At 54.8% G+C, this 24,366-nt stretch overlaps 1 protein-coding gene across 2 annotated transcripts in view; it reads right to left on the bottom strand.

Moving 5' to 3' along the window:
• Positions 1–9,151: 9,151 nt before the first annotated feature.
• Positions 9,152–24,366, bottom strand: part of ARHGAP35 (Rho GTPase activating protein 35) — a 119,697-nt gene continuing 104,482 nt past the window's right edge. Inside the window, exons 4-7 of one of the 2 annotated variants that reach the window (XM_082370129.1) lie at positions 24,288–24,365; positions 22,532–22,663; positions 14,670–14,775; positions 9,152–13,876 (exon numbers count right to left, since the gene is read on the bottom strand). In XM_082370129.1, coding sequence (XP_082226255.1) covers positions 13,519–13,876; positions 14,670–14,775; positions 22,532–22,663; positions 24,288–24,365 — 674 coding nt within the window. In that variant the 3' untranslated portion in view covers positions 9,152–13,518. Of the gene's footprint in view, positions 13,877–14,669; positions 14,776–19,256; positions 19,935–22,531; positions 22,664–24,287; position 24,366 lie in introns of those variants that run through there. The other variant, XM_082370130.1, reaches the window with a different exon arrangement.

Here is a 24,366-nt window from a genome sequence, read left to right as displayed (position 1 = left end):
CGGAGCACAGGCTCCAGACGCGCAGGCTCAGTAATTGTGGCTCACGGGCCTAGTTGCTCCGCGGCATGTGAGATCTTCCCAGACCAGGGCTCGAACCCGCGTCCCCTGCATTGGCAGGCAGACTCTCAACCACTGCGCCACCAGGGAAGCCCCCAGAATTCTTTTTAACTAAATTTTTAAACCATGTATGTGTTTGACGAGAATGTATAAGTAAACATAATGCAATTCCTCAATCCTAAAAAAGGTATGAATACCTACTATGTGCCAGGGGCTGGGGAGACATCAGTGAACAAAACAGACAAGGTCCTTATGTGTGTATATGAGGGGCAAACAAGTAAACAAGTAAATTGAAAAGATGATTTCTGCTCATACTGAGTGCTGTGAAGGAAATAAAACAGGGTGAGGCGAGAGAGTGACTGGAGGGTAGTTATGGTGGCAGGAAGCCTTCTCAAGGGTGGTGACATTTGCTGGGAAGCCTGAGATGAGATGAATCTATAGGAAAAGTGCTCCAGGCAGGAGGAATGGCAAGTGTAAAGGCCCTGAGGTGGAATGGAGGAACTAGGGAGAAAAATAAAAAAGCCTGCGTGTATCTGGGCCAGCTGCAGTGGGCAGGGACTTGCGGGGAGGGGTTTGGCTTTCACTGGGACTGGAGGTTGTTAGATTGGGGAGGGGCCTGATCTAATTCCATTTATTTATTTATCTATCTATCTATCTATCTATCTATCTATCTATCTATCATCTATTTATTTATTTTTGGCTGCGTTGGGTCTTCGTACTTTCTCTAGTTGCGGCGAGCGGGGGCTCCTGTTCGTTGCGGTGCGCGGGCTTCTCATTGCAGTGGCTTCTCTTGCTGCGGAGCACGGGCTCTAGGCACACGGGCTTCAGTAGTTGTGGCGCGTGGGTTCAGTAGTTGAGGCTCGTGGGCTCTACAGCGCAGGCTCAGTAGCTGTGGCTCACGGGCCCAGTTGCCCCGCGGCATGTGGGATCTTCCCGGACCAGGGATCGAACCCGTGTCCCCTGCATTGGCAGGTGGATTCTTATCCCCTGCGCCACCACGGAAGCCCCCCTGATTCCTATTTTTGAAGACAATTTGGGCTGCTGGGTGGAGAAGGAAGTGTAAGGGGTGAGAGCAGAAGCCGGGGGCCCAGCTGAGGAGGCGACTGGAAGAGTCCAGGAGGGAGGTGATGGTGGCCCCCAGGGAGGCAGTGGGGGTTGGGAGAGATGGTCGGATACTGGGGATATTTCAAAGGCAGGGCTGCCGGGATTGGCTGGCAACCAGATGTGGCGATGACAGAAAGAGAGGAGGAGTCAAGGGGATGCGGTAGTTCTGGCTCCAGTGCCTGGAGGATGCAGCTGCCCTCGAATAGATGAAGCAGGAAGGGCTGGGGAAGCAGGTGTTGGGTCTGAGCTCCCAAGGGGGTTATAGCAAATGAAATCCCTCAAAGCTGAGTCTCATTGTTCTTGAGACCACCTGGCACAGACCTCTGACTCCCTGAATCTCCAGCATACTCCAGGCTTTCACTTTCTGGAAAGTCCTGCCACACATCTGATCTTCATCTTTCCTGCTTTCACTCCTGCACTTTGCAAGCTTATAGTGAGAGTTCCTGGAGCCAGACCTTGTTGGAGGCCAGGATTCTGAGAGTCAGGTTGTCAAGGAGCTGTCTCCCCTGACCACCAGGGGTGCTAATGGGGTACAGCACCCCAGGAGTGTATTCCTTGAGCGGAGAAGCTCGTGTTCAGGTCTGAGAGTAAAACTGTTTTCGGGGGCTTCCCTGGTGGCACAGTGGTTGAGAATCTGCCTGCTAGTGCAGGGGACACGGGTTCGAGCCCTGGTCTGGGAAGATCCCACATGCCGCGGAGCGACTAGGCCCGTGAGCCACAACTACTGAGCCTGCGCGTCTGGAGCCTGTGCTCCGCAACAAGAGAGGCCACGATAGTGAGAAGCCCGTGCCCCGTGATGAAGAGTGGCCCCCGCTTGCCGCAACTAGAGAAAGCCCTCGCACAGAAACGAAGACCCAACACAGCCAAAAATAAATAAATTAATTTAAAAAAAAACCAAAAAACTGTTTTCGTTTAAAGCACATTAAACGGACAATGAAGGGTCATTTGAGAACTGGGCAGCCCAACGTGGCCCCAGAGTTGTTCTGTTTTTGGTTTTGATCCAGCCAGTGAACATTTATTGAGCACCTACTGTGTGCCAGAAGCTCCAGGGATCCAGCAGGGAAGAAACAGGCAGAGATTCTTGTCACTGGACCTCGCATCCAGGTGGGGGTGTCGGACAACAGATAAAACAAGAAAATACCTGCATCAGATGGAGCTAAGTGCTAGAGAAAAATGAAGCAGGGGAGTGTGCGTGCATATGTGCACGCACGCGATTTTAGGTAGGCTTGTAAAGTACTGACGATTACTGGGAAGAATAAAGGAAGTGGGGAAATGAAAGAAAACACCACCCATCAACTCGATAAATAGCCCCACATCCAAGTGTCACCCAGACTGACACTTGGGTGTTGTCCCGGGCGCCTCCGATCTTCCAGCCCCATCTTGTCCTCCTCAGGCCACCCAAGGTGTCAGGGAAGAACTCTAACTTCACAGCAGACATCAAGGCCTACCTGTCACCTGTCCATAGGTGCCGAAAGAGGAGAGCAAGCCTCAGGGAACAGAGAGAGATGCTCGTTACAGCACAGCCCACAGCGGGAGCGTCGGCATTGTTGGGCTGGTCCCCTGCCCCCAAGGGACACCAGGCAAGACCATGGACCCAGGTGGAGGCTACAGCACTAAATGAGTAGCAAGCAGCAAACTAGCCAGTGTGATCCTCTAGGGAGGGGGCAGTGCCTGGTGGTCACTCTGTTGTCACCTTTACTCATTTGCTTAGGGGACCAGCTACAGAGACAGAGCTCTCAGGGTCTGGGCCAGTGGGCCAGTGGTCCTGCCTACCCAGGAGGGACCTGTGGGGATGCCCAGGGAGCTCGGCTGACTGCTCTCCCAGCCCAAGGGCTGCTCCTACCAGAGAGAAAGGGACTCTCTCCACTACTGACACGGCAGAGTCCCCTTGGAGAAGGGACAAGAGGCTGAGCACCAGCTGGGGAGGCAGCAGGGTGAAGGTGGGGCAATGATGAGATACCTCTGCAATTATTAATAATTAATTAATTAATTAATTAATTTTTGGCTGCACTGCTCAGCATGCGCCATCTTAGTTCCCCGACCAGGGATCGAACCCGCGCCTCCTGCAGTGGAAGTGCGGAGCTCTAACCACTGGACCGCCAGGGAAGTCCCTTCAATTATTAAATGTGCCTGCTTCTCACTGTCCCTGACTTCCCAACCACCCACTTGGGCGTCTCCGACTTTATTCCAGCCCCGAGCTGCCCTTCAAGGTCATAAGCACAATACCGATGACAACAATAAGAATGATAGTATCATGGGGAAGAGTTGTAGGGGGTTGAGTAGTGCCCCCACCCCACCCCAAGCGATATGTCCATGTCCTAACCCTGGAGCTTGTGAACGTGACCTTATTTGGCAAAAGGGTCTTTTCAGATGTAATTAAGGATCTTGATATGAGATCATCCTGGATTATCTGGATGGGCCCTAACTCCAGTGACAAGTGTCCTTATAAGAGACAGAAGAGGAGGGACTCCCCTGGCGGTCCAGTGGTTGGGACTCCCTCGCTTTCACTGCCAAGGGCCCGGGTTCAATCCCTGGTTGGGGAACTAAGATCCCACAAGCTGCCATGCGGCCAAAATAAATAAATACATAAATAAAAAAGAAGAGGAGACGCCCAGGAAAAATACAAATACACAGGGAGAAAGAAGAGGAGGCCATGCGAAAACGGTGGCAGAGATTGGAGGGAGGCCAAGGAACATCTGGAGCCACCAAAGGCTGGAAGAGGCGAGGAACAGCTCTCCTCTAGAGACTTCGGAGAAGCACAGCCCTGATGACACATTGATCTGGGGATTCTGGCTGGTAGAGCTGTGAGGGGAGGCATTTCTGTTGTTATGACCAGTCTGCGCTCATTTGTTACAGTAGCCACAGGAAGAGCCATGGGCTTTGGGGTTCAAATACTGGCTCCCACTTACTAGCTTGTGATGTTGGACAAATCACTTGGTCATTTTGTGCCTTAGTTTCCTCATCTGGAAAGTGGGGATAATGGTAATGCTTACTTCATAGAGTGTGTGTGAAAATCGATACATGAAAAATTATGAAAACAGGGCCTGATACCTTGTAAGTGTCCAAAAATTGTTAGCTCTTTTTTTTAAAGATACTTTTTTTCTTCTTTAATCAATTTAAAAAAATTGAAGTGTGGTTGATTTACTGTTAGCTTTTATTTTTATTTTTAAAAATTAATTATTTTTACAGTAGGTCCTTATTGGTCACCCATTTTATTATTTATTTATTTATTTTAAAATTTATGTATTTATTTATTTTTGGCTTCGTTGCTGCGCGCGGGCTTTCTGTAGTTGCGGCGAGCGGGGGCTACTCTTCGTTGCGGTGCACGGGCTTCTCACTGCTGTGGCTTCTCTTGTTGCGGGGCATGGGCTCTAGGCGCGCGGCCTTCGGTAGTTGTGGCTGGCGGGCTCTAGAGCGCAGGCTCAGTAGTTGCGGTGCACGGGCTTAGCTGCTCCGCAGCATGTGGGATCTTCCCGGACCAGGTCTCGAACCCGTGTCCCCTGCATTGGCAGGCGGATTCTTAACCACTGCGCCACCAGGGGAGCCCCGCTATTTTAAATATAGCAGTGTGTACATGTCAATCCCAAACTCCCTGTTAGCTTCTATTAATATGATTTGTCTTGCTAACATTTATGGCAACTGCATGCTCTTTAATCCCCACCTAGGAGGCAGAGTTCCGGTGAGCAGTACCTGTCAAATCCCCACTTTCTTCTCCCTCCTCCTCAGCTCCTGCAAATCCAACGCAGTCTCTCCCATGCTCAAACTACCCCATGGCTCCCCAGGGCCCCCAGGACAAACTTTGAGCTTATTACCTCGCCCTGAATAAATGGATGGAGGGCTGGTTGGATGAGTAGCTCACCCCCTGCTTCTCAGCCTGCTCCTGGGACACTTCCAACCCCGTTCTCACCCTCCCTTAAAACGTCACCGACCCGGCTTCCAACACTTCCCAGGCCCGACCACTGCTGGACAGGGCGGCGCTCTGCTGACCCCTGGTGGCCGCATGGAGTAACACGCCGCGTTCTCCACTTCCGGGCAGTCGGCCTGGAGCTGGTGAGAGCCTAGTAGGTGCTCGGTGTTGGCTGCAACTCGGGGAACAGACGGTGATTAGATACACTTTGTGTCAACCCTGGAGTCGTCCCATCTCCTCTCTCTCACAGCCACGTGCAATCTTGAGCAGATTCTGTCGCCCTGACCTTTAAGATATCCGGACTCCCACCTCCTCTGTCCACGTCCACCGTCCTGGCTTTGGTCTCATCCACCATCACTTTCCTCCCCACTCCAGGCTGTCTTATCGATTTCTCCTTTTGCCTGGGGCTTCACAGCACTGTTACTGAATCTGTTTTTTACCTAAAATTTTGATCATGGATTTTGGGGCGCTGACTTTGATTTTTTAAAACATGAATTGAAATATATTTTATCTTGATCACTGAGTTTGTGTCCCTTTAAGTTTTGTATCAGAGGCAAGTCATCCTGGTCTCTGCCTGCTGCAGTGATGTCACGTCCCCAGAGAGGTCTTCGTGACCACCCCAAATAACATCCCTGCTCTCCCTTAATACCTTGTCTACACCCGACATTACGGCATACATTCATTTCTTTGCCTGTTTACTGTGTCTGTTCCACTAGGGGTCAGCTCCCAGCTGTGTCCCAGGGGGCCCGGCACAGAGTAAACACTCAGGAAATGAGTTAAATGGGCGAATACAATCTGAACAAGTAACAGAAAAGTGCTGTTGAAGAAGAGAACATTTTTTTTTTTCTTTGAAAGCAAAGGAGTTCATCTTGGTCTCGGCAGGAGGGGGTGACTTTCCCAAGGAAGAGTCCATGGAGCTGAAATCTAAAGGTTAGGGAGGGAGTCAGCAAGGAGGGGTGGGCAGTGTTCCAGGAGGGAACAGCATGTGCAAAAGGCCTGAGGTGGGCAGGCCCTTGAGGAGTCAGAGGGCTGGACCGAAGGGTGTAAGGTAAGACTCCCTGGGGAGTTGGTGGGGGCTTCACAGGACCTGCTGAAGAGTTTGCCTCTGAGGGCACTGGGGAACCCCAGAAGGTGTTAAGGGAGGGGTGGCAGGGCCAGATCTGTTTTGAAAAGCTTGCTCTGGCTGCCACAGGGAGATGGAAGGGAGGGGGTGAGACTGGAGGCTGGGAGACCTGGGAGGAGGCCAAGGGGGAAGCTGGTGAGATTCAATCAGGATGGTGGCAGGAAATGAGGAGGAAGAAAATGGTGGGATCTGAGAGCTACGTGGAAGGTAAAATGGAACTTGGAGGTGGGCCGGGTTGATGGGAAAGAGAGAGTAACACCCTGAGGAGGTCTCCAGGGTCTCTGGCTTTGGGGAAGCATGGGGGATGAACAGGTTTGGAGAAAGGGGTCGGGAGTGTGGCTGTGGGTATGTCACGGTCAGCAAGCGGAGTGTCACAGGCAGGTGAATAGGAATGTGGCCCTCGGAGCGGAGGTCTGTGCTGGAGTCACATGGGAGAGGTTGGCTTATAGACTCAAGTCAAGGGCAAGGTTGAGACCGACCATTGCGTTCTACAGACCGAGGACCTTGGTGGGCATCTTGTTCAAGGCACCTTGGTGGGCATTCTGAGAGGACATATGGGGGAGCCACAGGCCCTGCCCCCCCAAAGCTCTCCACTTGGGTGGATGGGGCTGAGAGGTATAAGTATACAAATACACGTGACTTGAGACAAAGGTTTATGTCAGCACACATATTGAGTGCCAACTGTATACTGTATAAATTGTTTTGAAAAAGAACAAATGCTGAAGCATTTATGGGAGTCACACGAATCCCCATAGCAGGCAAATGGTTGTTGGGTGAGTCAGTGTGTAAAAGGGTTTGGGAAGAATTTCTACAGGAAGACTGGCTTTGAAGGACAGGCGAGGATCTGATGGGCAGAGCTGAGGTTTGGGGGGTGTGTGGGTAGAAGGAATTCCGGGCAGAGGGAACAGCACAAGCAAAGACTTGGAAGCCGGGAGGAGCCAAGTGCATTCAGAGAATATGATCTTGACAGATGCTGGGAGTCTGAATGGAGGAGTGGGAGAGAAGGGCAGGCTGGGTCCAGAGGGAGGGGCCCCTGGCTGGCCCGCGGTAGACCTGTGAGTGACTGCTGGCTCCTGTCGATGGGCAGCGACTGCCTGGAGGGGCGTGTAGGGCCCGAGCTCCGGCGGGGGAGGGTTGTGACCAATGACTGCGCCTGCCATGGGCACGGGAGGGGAGAGAGGCATCTCGTTCGGTGACTAGTCCCCACTGCTGCTGCAGGTAACGCAAAGCCAGGTCTTCCTTCTGGAGTAACTTCGGGGTACGAAGACTGAGGACGGGGAGGCCACTGAAGGTGTGGGAGTGTCCATCAGAGTCCAGGTGAGCCAGAATTAGGACCTGGGCCAGAACGGAGGCGGTGGGGACAGAGAGGTCACGGCTGCAGGTGGCATCCGGGAGGTGACCTAGAGAGCCTAGAAGGAAGGAGGGGTGAGGAGGGAACAGGCGTAGAGCGGACCGAGCCTGAGTGGCTGAGGTGTCTTCGAGGGGCAGTCAACCTCCATCCCTGGAGCTGCTGTCCTGAGAGGCTGACTCTCCTGGGTCACCCAGGGGTAAACCCTGGCATCTGACCCCAGAGCCACTGGCGCGTGGCCTCCGCTCAGACAACAGGGAGTGACAGGGAAGGACAGGAGCTACCGTTCGGTGTCTCCTTGGCCTGCTGGGTCCCTGTGGCCACAGGGGTCTCTGGGTGGTGCTTCGCATGATGACCTAAAGTAAACTGCAGGAGTGACTGTAGACTTGGAGGGAAGCAGATCGCTCTGGGAGAGGAGAGGAGAGGGAGAGGAGAGGGAGAGGAGAGGGAGAGGAGAGGGAGAGGAGAGGGAGAGGAGAGGGAGAGGGAGAGGGAGAGGGAGAGGGAGAGGAGAGGAGAGGGGAGGGGAGGGGAGGGGAGGGGAGGGGAGGGGAGGGAAGAGGGGAGGGGAGGGGAGGGGAGGGGAGGGGAGGGGAGGGAAGAGGGGAGGGGAGGGGAGGGGAGGGGAGGGGAGGGGAGGGGAGGGGAGGGGAGGGGGGAGGGGAGGGGGGGAGGGGAGGGGGGGAGGGGAGGGGAGGGGAGGGGGGAGGGGAGGGGGGGAGGGGAGGGGGGAGGGGAGGGGAGGGGAGGGAGGGGGGAGGGGAGGGGAGGGGAGGGGGGGAGGGGAGGGGAGGGGAGGGGAGGCGAGGCCAGCGCTGGCCCTGCGCAGGCGGGAGCCTCCGGCCGCAGTCCCGGGAGCGGAGGCGGAAGGTGCCAGCAGCTCCCCACGGGGCCCAGCTCTGCTGGAGAACGCCTGCTCCCAGGGGCGCTGTGGGACCCTCTCCCTCCACGGCCAGAGACCCACCGCGCTCCTCCTGAGGGTCTGAGGATGGAGCCAGCGTCCCCACGGGGCCCGAGGGGGCGGGGCCTGGCCTGCCCGGCGCGGGTGTGCTCAGGGCCCGGGGAGGAGGGGCCACCTTCATCTCGCTCAGGTTTGGTTTTTTACAAGATTGATTTATTAACTATGATACATATCACATAAGGCCTTTTCAGTTTTTTACACCATTCCCATTGAGACAAGTACAATACTCTGTAGCAAATACATGATTTTAAAAAACAAAACCAAACAAAAACACCTCAGTCAGAGATGCCTCAGCCTTAGTTGATGGCTGACCATGCACTAATCAGGTTGGAGCCTCAAAAAACCCACGACGTGTTTAAAAAAAAAGTTTGGAAATTAAGCAAACATTCCTAATACCAACTAGAGGATGTCCTGGTTAAAGCCCCTAAAATACAAAGAAATAATTGTTATACTTTCTTTACATACAGTTCACTTTTGCTGCGAAACAGAATTTTGGGCACACAGCCGGGCTACTAACACATTTCAATACCATTAATGTTTTTTTTTTTTTTTCCCTCAGGAAACTCAAAATATTTGTTAATTCAACATATATAAAGATCATTTAACATGTGAAAATACAAGTACCAGAAAAATAAGCTGGCAGCAGCACTATTCCAAATTTTCAAACAAGTTTTATTCCCATACAATTCAGACTTCTTAAAAATTTTTTTAAATGTACACAGGGAACATGATTCTTTTTTTATGCAAACAATAACTTACGCCCTGTCTCGACTACATCGAAGTGTAACATCACTGCTGTCGGAGCTTGCCGAGCGGGGCTGCTGGGCCGGAGCGGCGGGCAGTCACCTCTGACCCTGGAGGAGTCTGCAGGCGGGCGGCCGGTGGAAAGATGGCTCTCAGAGGAAGAGGTGAGAAGAATCCTTCCCTTCTAAGAAGCAGCGGCAGGCCCAGCCCAGGACCTTAGACGAGAGTGGCCCTTCCCCTCATGCCAGGCCTTCTCTGGTGCGATCACCAGCAGTCACGGATGTGACTTAGGCTTCCGGCATACACGACTCAGTCGTCCTTTCACCTAAGCACGAAACGAGCGGCTTGAACCCGCCCAGCAACTGGAGTGAGGGCAACTCTTCCATCCACTGTCTGCGGAAACCAGCGGTGCCAAGGAACGAGTACCGTGACTGTCCCCAGCAAGCTGGGCCCGTTCCCAGGCCCCGCGGCACACCGTGCCCATCGCACACGATGAAGGTGGAGGGAGGGAACTTGGTCCGCAGCAACCCACCCAAATCCCTGGAGCTTCCTTCTCTTGGAAAAGCAGAGCCCTCAGTGGCAGAGCCAACACTTCCTCCAGCAAACATCCCCCCAGCAGTGTGGTTCTCGCAGGAGAGGACTGGGGAGGGCAAAGATGGAGATGACCTTGGATTACAAATGCAGCTGACTGGTTTCCGAGTTTCAGGGCTGAGGCTGGAACACACGTGGCCTACGGGATGGCATCCCTCCAGGTCCCCCCCACCCCCGGCCCCCCGGAGGAGCCAAGGCACAGGGAGGAGGGAAGTCGTGCTCTCCCAGCCCCTTCTGGCCGGTGTGCTGCCCCTATGCTGTCACCCTCTGTCCACCCTGGCAAGGACAAACACATTCTGCTAGAATAATCTCACCTGCAGCATACATTCTGCTTTAAGCAGGAAGACCAAGATGGCAGTGGGATGTAGGAAAACCCAGGAAACAGTACTCGGTATTTCACGTTCCTCCTCAAAATGTCAAGTGATGGGAAGAACTTGACAGAACGCAGGAATAAATGTGCTGTGATACCCACATGCAACACAACCAAGAACTGAGGGCAAATTCACAAGCCACGCCTCCTAACCTTGGACAACTTCCCTCTGTGGAAGCATCAGTGCTGCAGATCCAGAATCAGCCTTATACTTACAGTCGAGGGCTGTTCATTTCCAGCTCTTGGTGCCTACACTCTCGTGGATGTAGAAAGAACACTGGACAGGGAAAGAGCTTCCGGACACACCGCTATTTTGCTGTGAGGCATGAAACAAGCCCCATACCCCCACTAACATGCTTACCCATTTTGGTAAAAGATAATGCCTGCCACTCCCTCAATTCCTAGAGCTGTGGTGCAGCTCACATGAGAATGACTTGTCAGAGAACTTTCCAGAGCTTAACACTAGATGAACGGGAGGTGAGGGGTGGGAGGCACTCCAGTTACAGGTAGCCTGCCCCAACACACTCCCACACTCGCCTTCGTGGGTCCCCTCCAAGTGCCCATTTGGTCCAAATGCTGACTCCCCCACCCCCAGAGGCCAAAGCCCAGGGCCCAGCACTGCTACTGGTACCAATGCCAACTGGGAATGAATGTCCTCCAGCCCGAGAAGCAGAAAATGTAAAAGAGTTAGCAAAGCAAACAAAGAGGAACCCCTGGAGCTTCCTGTCCAATTGTGGTTTTTGGGGCATGAGCCACCAGCCCGCACCTGCACAGGTAAAGCCCTGGCAGGACATTGGGGGCAGCCACGTGAGGGGGTCCCTGCAGCTGCCCAGAGTGTCTAGCCGGGGGCACTGTGGGACCGGAGGCTAACCTGTGGAAGCCTGGTCTCTTCTATTCCCACATGGGTAATGATGCAATGCACAGGTGTTTGCCCTCACTGTGGCCCTTCCCCATCCAGAAAAATCACCTACCATTTACAGGACTGTGCAGTCTCAGGGATGGGGGTGGCCTGGGAAGGCGGGACAGCTGGGGTCTTGTGAAGTTCCTGGTGCAGAGCCAAGGTTGCAGCTAGCCCAGTGTGCCAGCACAAAGGGGTGGCAGTATAGACTGGGCAGTGGGAGGGATCTGGGCCACTTCTGTTTTAGTTCACACATGGGACAGTGGCCCCAGGCCACCCCCACCCCAAACTGGGACTGACTGGGAGTAGGTGAGCATGACCTAGAAAAGGCAGAGATTAATGGAGTAATTTCCTCACCTGCCTGGAGCTCAGAGCTGAGGGGGTTAGAGGGCCAGAGAAGCAAGAGTCTGCCAACCTCAGTCAAAACTAAACACAAACACTGCCTTCCAGCCAAGCCCCGACCTATAAAGCATGAAGCACAGATCCACCAGAAGAGAAGAAATCTGGCATCCAACATTTACGTAAGACATTCGTGTACCTTGGATTTGTTTTTTGACTTGTATCCCTAAGGAGGCGGTAAAACTTGCAGGGATAATTTAGTTTTTCCAAGCACCTTATTTTGTCAAACAAGAACTAGAAACAGTGAGATATCCAGCTTATCCAGAGGAAGAAGTCAGTGAGCAAAGGGCCTACCCTGCCCTCCAACAGCCAACAGGAAGCGTTTGGGGCTGGGAGTGGCTGAGATTGTTCCGAGGCATGTTTTACTTTGTCAGGTCACCCGGCTGAGGCAACCCAGGGCATCCTCGAAAATACCACAGGTGCTGCTTCTTAAAGTGCAAAGAGACCCCAGAGGATTATGCAGCGTGTGGGCCTCCACCCCACGCCCAGGGTACCTTAGTGTCAGGCTTCTTCACTGCAGAGGCCATGGCCCAGCCACGGGGAATGGGGGGCAGCCAGTATCTGTAGCAGCCTTAGCAGGGTTGCTGTGTTTGGAGGGCAGAGGTGGGAATGAGAAGGGTTCTCAGGGGCCAGTGGAAAGGCCAGGAAGGGTGGGGGAAGGCCACGGGAAGAGGATGGTGTCAGGCAGGCACGATGCCCTCCTCACGACTCTCACGGTCTCTGTACCTTTAGCTCCTCTGGGCTCTGCCAGCCTGGGAGCATGAAGGATGGCCCTACACGGCACCAGCAGACCACCGTACTTCAGGGTTCCCCACACACGGCCCACTTCCCACAAATACCCCTGCCGGCGCAGTATGAAAATGATTCCACTTCAACACCAAACACACTGAACCAAACCCCAAGTGCACCCTGGCACCCTCCAGCTGTCCCCCCCGCCCCCAACCTTGCGCACGCGCACGCACGCACACAGCAGCAGCGTTTCTGTAGCATTGTAGTGTGTTCCAAGGCAGACCAGTATCTAGGCTGGTCTCCCTAGCTCTTCCCACCAACGGCTCAAACCGTCTTCTTGGGGTGGGGGGTGGGGCATCTAGTGACAGGACGTAAGTGGGACCCCAACAGGCTCTCGGGCAACCACCCCTGGGCAGGCACCCTCGTTCTGCTGTCACCAAGACGGGTCCTCGTCCACCTGTCTGCCTCTTGGCAGAGGTGGGGAGAGAGCTAAATCTCGACATCTGTAGTTTTCTTCCTTTTCTTTTTAAAAATCATTGGAGGGGGTCTTCCCATTTTTCTTCCAGTGTTCCTTTAAAGGGAACGTATCCCCAAAGCCTGTGAAGCGAGGAGGGGGTGCGTGGGGGGTGGAAGCGGCGACACCCTCTCTCGGTCCAGGCATGAAGCTACCTTCCCTCTGCTCTGCTCTGCTCTGCTCTGAGGGCGAACGCCCTCAGCACTGTACCTCGGAGCGGCAGAGCCGTGGCCTGCATGTTCCCAAGGAGGCTGCTGCACGGGCAACGGGGGTGGGGTGCAGACGCGGAAGGTGGACGTGGCAACAGGCGGGAAGTGTTCTCTTTAGGGGCTGCCGGCCCTGCCCTGGGGCAGCCTGAAGCCCCAAATCTCCCCCCTGGCCAAAGCCCGTGCTCTGTCCAGTGGGCAGACGCCCTGGGGCTGGTGTGAGCAGACAGCTGAGGGAGGGGGTCTGGGGAGCAGTGAGCGTGCGGAGGGCCACAGGGCCGCTGCCTGGCTAGTTCAGTCCTCAAAAGGGTCCAAGTCAAAGGGCAGGGCCCCGGCTGTGGCCCGCAGCCAGCCCCAGGTCTGCAGCGCTGGGCTCAGGGCACTGGACGGCCCAGCCCCCGGCGGACTGTTGGCTGGTGGTGCTACCGCTGAGACCTCGAGAAGGTGAGAGGAGAGAGGGGACACCCTCCCCACCCCTGCCCCAGGAGACCCGGTTTTGTTCAAGGCCAAACGCCACCCCGTCAAAGAGGGAAGACCGTGTCTCCTTTCGCCCTGGGCCTCGGGGGCTCACAGCGTGTGTTCGGCTTGAAGCTGGGAGGGGAGCAGTGGCTGCATCGGGGACTGGGGGGTGGGCGGAGGCGACTGGGGCGGTGACGGTTGACTTGTGACAGGTGTGGAGGTGAGGAAGGGCACGGTGGAAGCCAGGGCAGAGGGGGAGCTGGGCGTGGCGCCGGGAGGCTCGCTGATGGGCCGGTTGTGGAAGAAGAAGGGGCACTGCTGGATGAAGAGCTCAATGATTGTCTGGTAGGTCCGTGTGGCCGTGAGGGCGTCCATGGTGCTGAAGTCGGGTCTCATCAAGGTGGGCCAGAAGCAGATGGACAGGTTCTCACTGGTCATGAGATTCACCTTGTTGTTGTGGCTGACTCTGTAGGCGACACCAAACTCAAGGTCAGAGCCCCGCAGCAGGCCTGGTCGAGGATCTCGACCGCCTGTGCTCATGGTCACTGCGTCGCCGGCTGCTCTCCTGGCCCGCCCACCCGCAGCCCGAGAACAGAAATGGCCCAACACAGCTCTCCGGGGCCCTGGCCTGCGAGTTGAGGCCCGTGCCCCTCCACGCCCCGTCCTCTGTTCCAGTGTCTCCACGCGGCTCTGAGGCCCAGCTCACAGGAGGCACCCCGCCCCCCCCCCCCAGCCCCGTGGGTGGGCAGGATGCCTCAGGGACTCTCCCCCAGGCCCCCAAAGCGGGGCAATGCTCTGGCTGTAGAGAAGAAGCGTGTGTCCCCCAGCCAGGGTTCATAAAGCACCCCTTCATCAGGAGAGGAATAGGTCTGGCTGGAAAGCAAACCTATTCTGTGTGTGAATAAATGTGGGAACCACGCGGCTAACTGGTTTCCTGACTGTGGCTCCGGGCACTGGCTTGACTGGAGTTCACTCTGTCACACTGCACACCCGTCTCGGCCCAGCGTTCTGTCACGCCAGTCAGGAAACACGAATCCTGGAGAAAGGACTCCGGGTGTGCGGGGGCCATGCAGGCCTCTCTCAGGCAGAACCAGGGCAAGAACCTGAGGCGGAGAAGCCAAGAGCCCAGGGTGCTCCTGGCGAGCCGGCACCCCAACAGGCTGAGGACGGAGCCTCGCTCGGCCTCGCTCTACAGCCAGCTGGCCCTGACTGGAGGTTTTCAAAGGAGGGAAGACCAAACGGCAAGCCCTGCAACGTACTTGTTCAGGTGAGAGATGACATATTTGAAGACTTCATGGTTTTCCTTTGGGAATTTCTTGAGTACCTCCTTAAGGGCATGTAACTTCTGCTCCCGGTCATTGATTTCTGAGGAAAGAGAAAACCAAGACCAAGGCTGGTAGGCCTGGGGCTCAAAGCAGATACTGGTCCTGGGCAGTTGGCCAAACTGGTGGGTTGGCGGCCAGGGAAGAGTACGCTGTATACTCTACCTTCTCTGAGGGAAGCCCAACCCCATCCTCTCCCTGCAAGCCGGTGCCCAAGGCTGGCACACCTGGCAGTGGCATGGGGCTAGGGGTCAGGCCTACCTCCGTGTCCCAGGCCCCTGCTGAAGGGGAGCGCTGTACGCCTGGGGCTTCCTGGCCCCCCCACCCGAGACTCCACGATCCAGAGAGAATCTACCATAAAGAACACCATTCTTTGCTCATCCGGTTGCCCCTGGAGACAGGCATCCCAACGCAGAAAGCCTGCCTGCTTCCTGACCAGGCGGGTGAGCGCTGCCACCCGCCCACGCCGACAGACGGTCTAGGGAGGGAGTTTGTCACAAGACCAGGGCTCTGTCCTTTTCCTGGAGTCACAGGGACCCTCCACATATCTCCCTATCGGAGGAGCTGATGGAAACAGTGGGGGAATTCTTATGTAGTTCATCAAAGGGACGACATACCCCCTTCCCCCACTACCGCCCAGAGTTTGCCCATCATGGGATCCTAATGTACTGAGAGAGGGAAAATAAGCTAACCAAAAGGAAACGCGTAATCCACGCCAGGCCTGGTTCAGCGAGTCCTCACAATCCTACGAGGCTGGGGCTGTTATCACCCCACCTCAAGGATAAGGAATCTGAGGCCCAGAGAGGTTGCAGAAATCAGCCTCTTGGTCTGGGAACCAAACCCTCTCCAGATGGCTCCAGAGTCTGAGTGAGGACCACTGTGCTCCCTGGGGCCCTGGCTCCCCCTTCCTGAGGAGACCTGGCCTGCCTTGTCTGGGAGAGCCACCCTGGGCTAGTGAGACAAAAATGGTCCAGAGACCACTTGGAACCAGTTGGTCGAGAGAGCTCTCTGAGCATGGAAAGATATCCCTATGGCCACTTGTCGGAACTGAAGGCTATCCTCTAGGACTCCAGGGCTCATAAAAATCACAGGAGGATCCCATGAAGAGATGGCAGCTCTCCCACAACTGACGGCGGTGGGTGGGTGGACAGGGGGTTCGTTAAGAAATAATATGGTTCCTAACTGGTCTGGGGACACGGGCTCCTTTAGGATGGATGAGAGCTCTGGACCCTCTCCCACAGATAAACTGTGTATAGCCCTGTCTACGGTTCCTGGAGTTTCACAGACTCCCCAGACCCATGTATTCTTTAGGAAGCCTGCGGCCTCCTAGTTAAGAACTTCTGTAGGAGGTGACGTTCCTAGAGGGTCACAGTCTGGGAGCCTCAAGCTAGACGTAGAAGGACAGATGGAACATAAACGGCTGGTGGGGAGGTGTGGGGAGGCACAGGGAGGAAGGGCTGTGTGGTGGTCTAGATCTTGTCTCTGACACCACAGCTGTGTGATCTCGGGGAAGTGACACGTCTGAGAGGCATCTCCGTGTCCATAAAAGAGGCTCATGACAGCGCCTCCTTTACTTGGCAACACCACACCATGAAGTGAAGAGCTCACAGCCAGACACACAACAAGCACCTGGGAGCAAGTCTGAGTTTCAGGGGACCAGTGGAAGAGGTGGCTGCAAAGATGGCAGGCATGGAGCTATTGAGAGTGTTCGCTGGCAGGCTAACGAGCATGAAACCGGTGAATGTTTTGACTTGAGAGCGTGGCTTGATAAAAACAGTGTTTTGGTAACATCTGTCTGTTAGAAGATGACTACAAACCCCCCACAGGAACTAATTATGTGGCGCCATTATCAGTTTCATTTCTCTGAACCCAAGACTTCAACTTCAAGGGCACACTTTTTGTCTGGCCTTGAGTTTCAAAATCCTTTGCTGTTACGTTTCAATAAAAAGTTTACTTAAAAGAAGGAAACTGCTCAGGGTGGGGGCGGGGGTGGAGGGATGAACAACTATCCTGGAAAACACGAGCAGCACATGCGTGCCGAGTCTCAGAATAGCTGCGCCCTTCCAGGCGGGGCTTGGCACAGGTCTCTCCGAGGCGCCTGTACGACAAGAACACAGCTGGGTACGAACGGCAGCACCTTCACGTGAGAGCCCAGCCTCACCCGTCCTCCTGGCTGGACGCAGGAAATGGGGCTGCTACTGGCACCGCCGGCCCGGGACGTCCCCTCTCCTTCCTATCCGCTGAGCAACAAGGGCGGCTGCTCCTTCTCTCTCTTCCAGGCGGTGGGCCGGGGGGATTACAGAACCTGCTCGGATAGTGATTCAAGGGCCACCCTCAGGAATGCCAGCCTCTCTCCCCGTCCCGGTGTAGCACATCAGCAAGGTGCCTAACAAGGACCTAGATGGCCAAGCTCCCTGGGCTTCGTCTCCCTCTCCCCGCTAGCTGCTCGGGGCAGGTGCTCGTGAGCGCCGGGGAGCACCAGAAGGCTGGCAGGAGGAGGGGGAGGATGGCAAAGGGAACAACGGGAAGCCTCCCAGTGCAAAGCCTGGCCCCGTGAAAAACAACGTCCACCTCGCGGACATCCTTCTGACCTGACCTGTCCTTCTGTCTTGATTTCCCTCCAGCAAGCAAACCACCACCAGTGTTGAGGGACCCACTCAAACTGGCAGTCTTTCCATGGTAGTCACGACACCAGTGACTTTTTACCTCTGGAGGGTGCAGGAATGTCGGCGGGGCAATTTCACAGTTGCTGTTTGTGCAGCCCTCCCACCACCTGAGGGAAGGTGGGGCTGGTTTAGCCAACAGCTGGCTGAGAAAACCCACTCAAGAGGCAACACCAAGGACACAAGGCTGGTGAGGGGAAGGAGGCGTGGGCACCAAGCTCTGTCTCCAAGTCCAGCACTCCTGCTCTGGACCACCTGCCTGCCACCATGCTCAGAGCCCTCGCCAGCTTCAATAATCCTCTTTGAAAGGGGTGAGGGGCTCTATAGGGCTCAGGCCTCCTCAGCTAAAAAACCATACTTTTGAAACCATGTGTCTGTCAACTGAGACATCAATACAGGTTCAGGAGAGGCATCTGAGGTCAGCTGAATCAAGACGAAGTCTGGGGACTTCCCTGCTGGTCCAGTGGGTAGGGCTCCGTGCTCCCAATACAGGGGGCCTGGATTCGATCCCTGGTCGGGGAACTAGATCCCACATGCCGCAACTAAGAAGTCCGCTTGCTGCAACTAAGAGATCCTGCATGCCACAATGAAGATCCCGTGTGCTGCAGCACGAAGGCCTGGCACAGCCAAAATAACTAACTAGATAGATAGATAGATAGATAATTTAAAAAAAAAAGACGAAGTCTGGATACAGACCAGGGAACTTGGAACTGAGGTCCCAAGAACTTTGGAGCAAGAGGAGAGGACAGGACTTCCCTGGTGGCGCAGTGGTTAAGAATCCGCCTGCCAATGCATGGAACATGGGTTTGAGCCCTGGTCCAGGAAGATCCCACACGCTGCGGAGCAACTAAGCCTGTGCGCCACAACTACCTGAGCCTGCGCTCTAGAGCCCGCGAGCCACAACTGCTGAACCTGTGCGCCTAGAGCCCGGGCTCCACAACAAGAGAAGTCACTGGTATGAGAAGCACACACACTGCAATGAAGAGTAGCTCCCGCTCGCTGCAACTAGAGAAAGCCCACGTGCAGCAACGAAGACCCAAAGCAGCAATCAATCAATCAATCAATCAATCAATCAATAAATAAATAAATAAAAAAAAGAAAGACAGGCTAGCCAGAGGCCACTGGGGACCTCAGAGGCTAGCTTGCTACACCTCTCACAGTATACAGATAAACCAAGGCCCAAAGAAGTAAGAATGCTGGTCCAAGGTCACACAAATTGGTGTCAAGGGCCCTAATCCCAAACATTGTTCTTGCCCTGGCTGTGTCACTCTGCTGCCATCTCTGGTACCCAGGCGGTCAACCAGGCTCTAGGCTTGGATCTGCTACCGCTCAACTCAGTGCCTAGAGGAAAATCCCTGATGGATTTTGACCACCTTGTACACCTGCACCACCAAAAAAGGAAAACACCGGCTCAGGCCACACCCGCTCAGTGACGACCGCAGGCACACACGGCATGCAACGGCCACCTGTCCTTCTGGGGGAAAGTGACTCCAAGGCTGCACTCGCACTCTGTCGGGCCCAGAACGGAAGTTTCAGGGTGTCCTTCTCCTGGAGGTGTGACCTTGCAGTAACCTGTCCGATGTCTCCTACCCAGCAGATGAAGGCAGGGACGGCACACTTGCCTGTCTGCTGCCACCTGTCGCGGTCCCACACAGGGCCTGGCACACGCTAGGAGACGAGGAACAGCCCCGTGCTCTCAAGCAGCTAGCTGGACAGACAAGGGGAAGCAGGACCCCAGGATTAGCAACATCACACGGCAGCACGTGAACACGAGCCCAGGGAGCAGCCAGACTGGTCCGCCGGGTGACCTTGCCAGTCAGTCATCTACTAATCTCTAGCCCCAAGTTGTCTCATCTGTAGATGGGAAGGGTGAGACGATAGGCCAGCATTCTGAACCATCGGGGGTCATGTATCCCTTTGATGATCGTTTTTTTTTTTTTCTTTTTGGGGGGGGTGGGCCACACTGTGTGGCTTGTGGAATCTTATTTCCCTGACCAGGGATCGAACCCGGGCCCTTGGCAGTGAAACTGTGGAGTCCTAACCACTGGACCGCCAGGGAAGTCCCATCCCTTTGACAATCTGATGAAAGACAATGGTCTTTTCCGTAGACTTAAATGCACACACACAACTCACAAGCAGTCTATGGGGGCTAACGAGGCTCTGAGGCCAAAGGTCCTTAGGCTCAGAGCCTCTGGACCAAGACAGGCAGCTCTAGGGCCTTTTCTGGCCCAAAAGACATAGGACAGTGTGTGTGGGGACTGCTGGACCAGAGGGATTCCGGATAGGTGGTGGTGGGGTTTTGGGGGGGCTGTGAGAGGGAAAGAAGATGCGGGGCAAGAATAAATGATACTGTTTCTTGAAGGCTGGGGTGAAACGTGAGGACGAGACAGAAGAGGGAATTCAAGCCCCCTTTAGCTGCCTCCTGAAATCCTGGTCCTCTCTGAAGCCAAGCTCAGGTGCCATCTCTTCCACGAGGCCTTCTACCTTCCTCTCTCCTTACTGCGTTTCTGCACTTCCAGCTCAGGTTGCTTCACACTGTCTGGAAGAGAACTTAAATGAGCACCCGGGGAGGGCAGGAACAATGTCTCAGCACAGAAGGTCACGCCCAGCTTGCCACTCCCTAGCAGTACGGGCTGCGGCTGCTGCTATTCATTTCTCAATCTCCCACACATCACCTTGAATGTGGTAGGAAAATAACTGGTGAATAATCACAAAAATCTCAATTTGTAGGCACAATTTCAGCAATGTTCACTACTGTGAAATTTTGGAGCTTACAAAACAATTTGATAGTGACCTTGATATTTGTTGTGATGGGCTCGGAAACCATTTCCAAGCCCTTGACACACACAGACACAACAGCTCTTAGGTACTACGTGGAAAGAGCTGGTCAAGTTGACGTTGCCATGGAAACCCAGCCAGGCTGAGAAATAGCTACTTTTGGGCATGAGAACCTTTGTTCCATCATGTCCCTTAACACTAACTTTGGCACTGCCTGGTCGGTATTTCTGGCTCAGTTAAGCTCTGACACACACAGCCCCACTCTTCACTCAACTGTTGAGGCCGTGAGACGTGCCATGTCAGTGAGATACACTTCTCTCTACCAGGTTCAAGACAACGGAGCTCCAGCTGACTAGCTTGGGGCACAGGAAACACACAATGGGAAGAGGAAGCGGAAAATCTCCACCCTTTTCCAGACTGCAGTAGCAGCAAGAAGCTCCCTTCCTTAGCAGGGGCAGGCGGCGGAAGCTGCTGTAGGAAGGCAGCTGATTCCCTATCAATAACACCTTCCTCTCCTGCCCCCCATGACCCTCCCAAAACAAAAAGACGCTATGTCAGCAATTCCCGCAGAAACAATGGGATTCTTTCTGCGGGGTGCCAGGGCTCTAAGAGCCTCTAGATGGCGCCAAGTCAAGACAACGCTGTCAGGAATTGCTGGGCTTCCAGCAAGCTGGGTACCAGCCCACACCTTCTCTTCCTAACTTCTGCCCAGAGACAAGCTTAGCTTGGATGGAAAGAAAGCTGGCTCTGGATGGAGATTTCCCATGTGTTTCACATCTGAGCCAGCCTAGAGCCTGCTAGAGAAGTGACTGCTGGGAGGACCTCTATCTTTGGATGGTAGGACCAGAGCAGAAGCTGGCACCTGTCCCCACCCCCTAACTCACCTGGAGAAACCCAGACTCCTGTCCTGAGAAGGCAGATGGGGAAGGCGGCCAGGGAACCCTATGACAGTCCCAGAAGCTGCCAGTGCTTCTACCCCATCCCTGGGGGCTTGGGTAAGACTGGGGGTGCGAACAATTTCAATCAGCTAAGACGGTGTGCGTAAAATATGGTGGTGAAGGTGGCACTAGACTGTGGAAACAAACACCACAGGAAAGGCAGACCGTAGAACAGTGACTCTGGGGGCTTTGTAGCGCTGACAGCAGTCAGGTTCTGACAGGGACACCCCTCCCCTCCACAGTTGGGCTTCTGTCGGCACCTCTATTTCCCGAAGCCACTAAGAGTCTGTGACCCACATCTTAAAGTCCTGCGAATTTGTGACAGCCCCCCGATTTTTGCCCACACCATCAGCTTTGTGAGTAAATCGTGTTTGCTTAAAACTCCCTCTTTTGAGTTGGGCAGTGGCAAGATAAGACTAATGTGCTGGGGTCCCAGGAACACAGCTCCCTTTCCACTTCCCCACCCCCTTGGTCGCTGGCAAAGATGCTCCCTTCTGTAGCTGCACAGCAGCAGTTGCTTCTGGGGTCTTGGCCCACCAGAGGTACAAAGTAGAAGGCTGCCTTTGGCTAAAAACGTTCAGAAGTGTCACCCCGTGGAAAGCTTGGAGAGGTCAGGCCCCCCCCCCAGAGCACTACATGAAGTCCAGGAAAGGCTGCCCAGTGGGAAGGTTCCCACATGGTGGACAAATGCCTCTGGAGAGAGGCGAGCCAGGGCAGAAACAGCTCTCGGGGCAGGCAGGATGGCGTGCAAGGTGACCATTAAAACCAGAGATGCTAACTTGCCGCAGCCTCAAGTGATCACGTGGTCAGGACCACTGGCGCTGCCCCTCCCTCAAGAGCATGGCTTCCTCAGAGGCTATCTGGCCCTGCACCACACGTTAATTTCCTTCTAGGAGAGCTGGGAGAAGAGGGGTGAGTGAGAGGAGGGCAAAGGAAAGTAATATACCTACCACTTAACAGGTCTGTGACATAGCCTTGCCTCCAGACCTCTCCTAACCTCATTTAATAAGTACGAGAAGGGATGGTAACAGAGGAAACTAAGGGCCAGGGAAGATCACGCTGGCCATGCACACACCGTGAACAAGCAATGGAGCAGAGATCTGCCCCAAGTCCGACATCAAAACCAGGCTCTCAACTCACGGAGTTCTGGGGCCACCCACAACTTTCTTGACAGAACCCTCAGAGAAGCGCCTCTGGTCAACCAAGGCAGGGGCCTAATGTGTCAGCCCCTTCGGTGCCACCTTGCTAGCTCCCTTTCCTTATGTCCTTCACATCTCAGTTCCAAGAGTCAAAGTGTCAGCTCTCTGAGGGCAGGACCCATTCTTACGGTGCTGCACCCCCTCCCTCAATTTGCCCAACACAGAGTCCGCCTGGGGCGCTGCCAGGGGCCCACAGGCTACACACGGCTGCCGCTACTCACTGTGTGCCTCCACCAGATCAATCTGCATGTTGTATGGGACCAGGGGGTCTGGCAGTTCTGAGAAAAAGCTCTTCATGGCCCCTGCCACAGTGTTCACTGTGAAGTCCTTCTCTGCCAAATCCAGGTTGTGATCTGAAAGGAAGTTGGGAGAGTGAGGCCAGAGCAGTCTAAGCTGGGCAGAAGCAAGGAACACTCAGCGCTGGGGATAAGCAGAGAAACGAGGACCCAGGGATGCTGCCCAGGGCAGGCATGGAGCCTGGGCAGGGACTCGGGATCATCACAGACTGGACAGAAGGTGGCATCCCTGGGTGCTGCTAAAAAAAAAGAAAAGAAAGTTCTGAGATTCACAGACAGAGGCTGACAGCCAACCTTCCAAGGTCAGCCTTTGAGTAGAGGAGCTGCACCCCCCATTCTGTGCCATCCAACTCCCCTTGTTTGGCCTGGATGTGCTGCTACCTTTTCCTTACACCCTCACACTCAGGGAAAACAGGAGGAGGCTTTCCCAAAAGGCCAGCTCCCTTTTCCTGGAAGGTTACAAAAACGTTACCAACAACCTGGACTGCCATCTCCATCCCTGCTCCTTGTGGTGATTGGGCAACGAGGCTCATTTTCCCCTTGCTGGTCCCTTCCAGCTCATGATACCTCTGACCTCTGTCTCTAATTTTTCTTTACATACTTTATTGCATTTCTGATCGTAACAAATCATCTACTGATAGATATCAGCTGTTTCTATTTGGGGGTTGTATGTAACCCATGTTACAGATTCTGGCATATAATCAAGTGTATACCCAAGGGTGGCTTTACCCTCATTTTGACCTCCTGCTTCCTATCTTGCAAGACTAACGCACATTTTCCTTCTCCCCTGGGTCACCTCCTCCCGCTGCCAGCCAGCACAGACTGACTGTGGTGTTACGAAGCGCTGTGGGCCCCTGGGTGCTGGGGTGGGGTGCCTGCCCCCAGTGCACACTGGTTAGCTGCTTGGTCCTGCAGGCCCGCACAGGCTGCCTGGCTTGGTCTCCTGAGGCCCAGTCACATGCTCAGTTGGACCCTACTTTGATCCCCAGCCTACTTTCCTCTTTGGTCAGTGACATCTGTGAATTTTTACTGCTTTGGCTCATTTGCTTCTGGCATTGGTGGGTGTTCAGTTCTAAGAGTTAGAGTTTGGCTGTTGGGTTAGGGTGAAATAGATTTGGCCATCTGGCTGTAGGCCTCTCAGACCTGATCTAGCTTAGGAGACAGAAGTCCCTGCCAAGAGCCAGTCTAACTCATGAGAGTTCAGCTTTGGGAGTCTGGGGCCCAAGGCTCAGCTCATCACAAAATGCTCCCTTGCTTTGTTTCTCTCCTGCAGGGACTCTGTGAGGAGGGTACTCATGGTTGAGGGTACTCCTGTGGCCCTGGCAAAAGAGGATTGTCATCTCAACCCAAGCTTTACATCATGTGCCTGAGATTAACTCTTGCACAGCCCAGTCCCAGGGAAGCAGGGCCCTCTCCTGGTGAACGCGGCACGTGCCGGGCGAGCTGGGGCAGTGCCTGTGGACGGTGAGGTGCGGGGGTAGCCCGGCTGAAGCAGGCTTGGCGGGGATGACACTTCCGCTTGCGGACAGGGGCCAAACACTTGCTCCTTCTCAGTCACCCAGCCAGCACCTCTCGGCTTTGGGGCTGTGTGGCAGGAGCACCCCCGAGGGGCTCCACTGGCAGTCTGGCTGTTGCGTCTGCCCTGACTGGCCTCCGGTGCTCGGCTGGGCTGTGGCCTTACCTTGATCAAACTGTCTTTGCAGACTCTCCATCTCTGACTTGTTCCCGCTGACCCGGTAGATGCCTTCAGTGCTCAATCC

Source organism: Balaenoptera borealis, assembly GCF_965194805.1.
Source record: "Balaenoptera borealis genome assembly, chromosome: 19".
NCBI classification, from domain to species: Eukaryota; Metazoa; Chordata; class Mammalia; order Artiodactyla; family Balaenopteridae; genus Balaenoptera; species Balaenoptera borealis.
The sequence above is the reverse complement of the archived record's forward strand: the minus strand, read 5'-3'. Positions and strand labels throughout refer to the sequence as shown.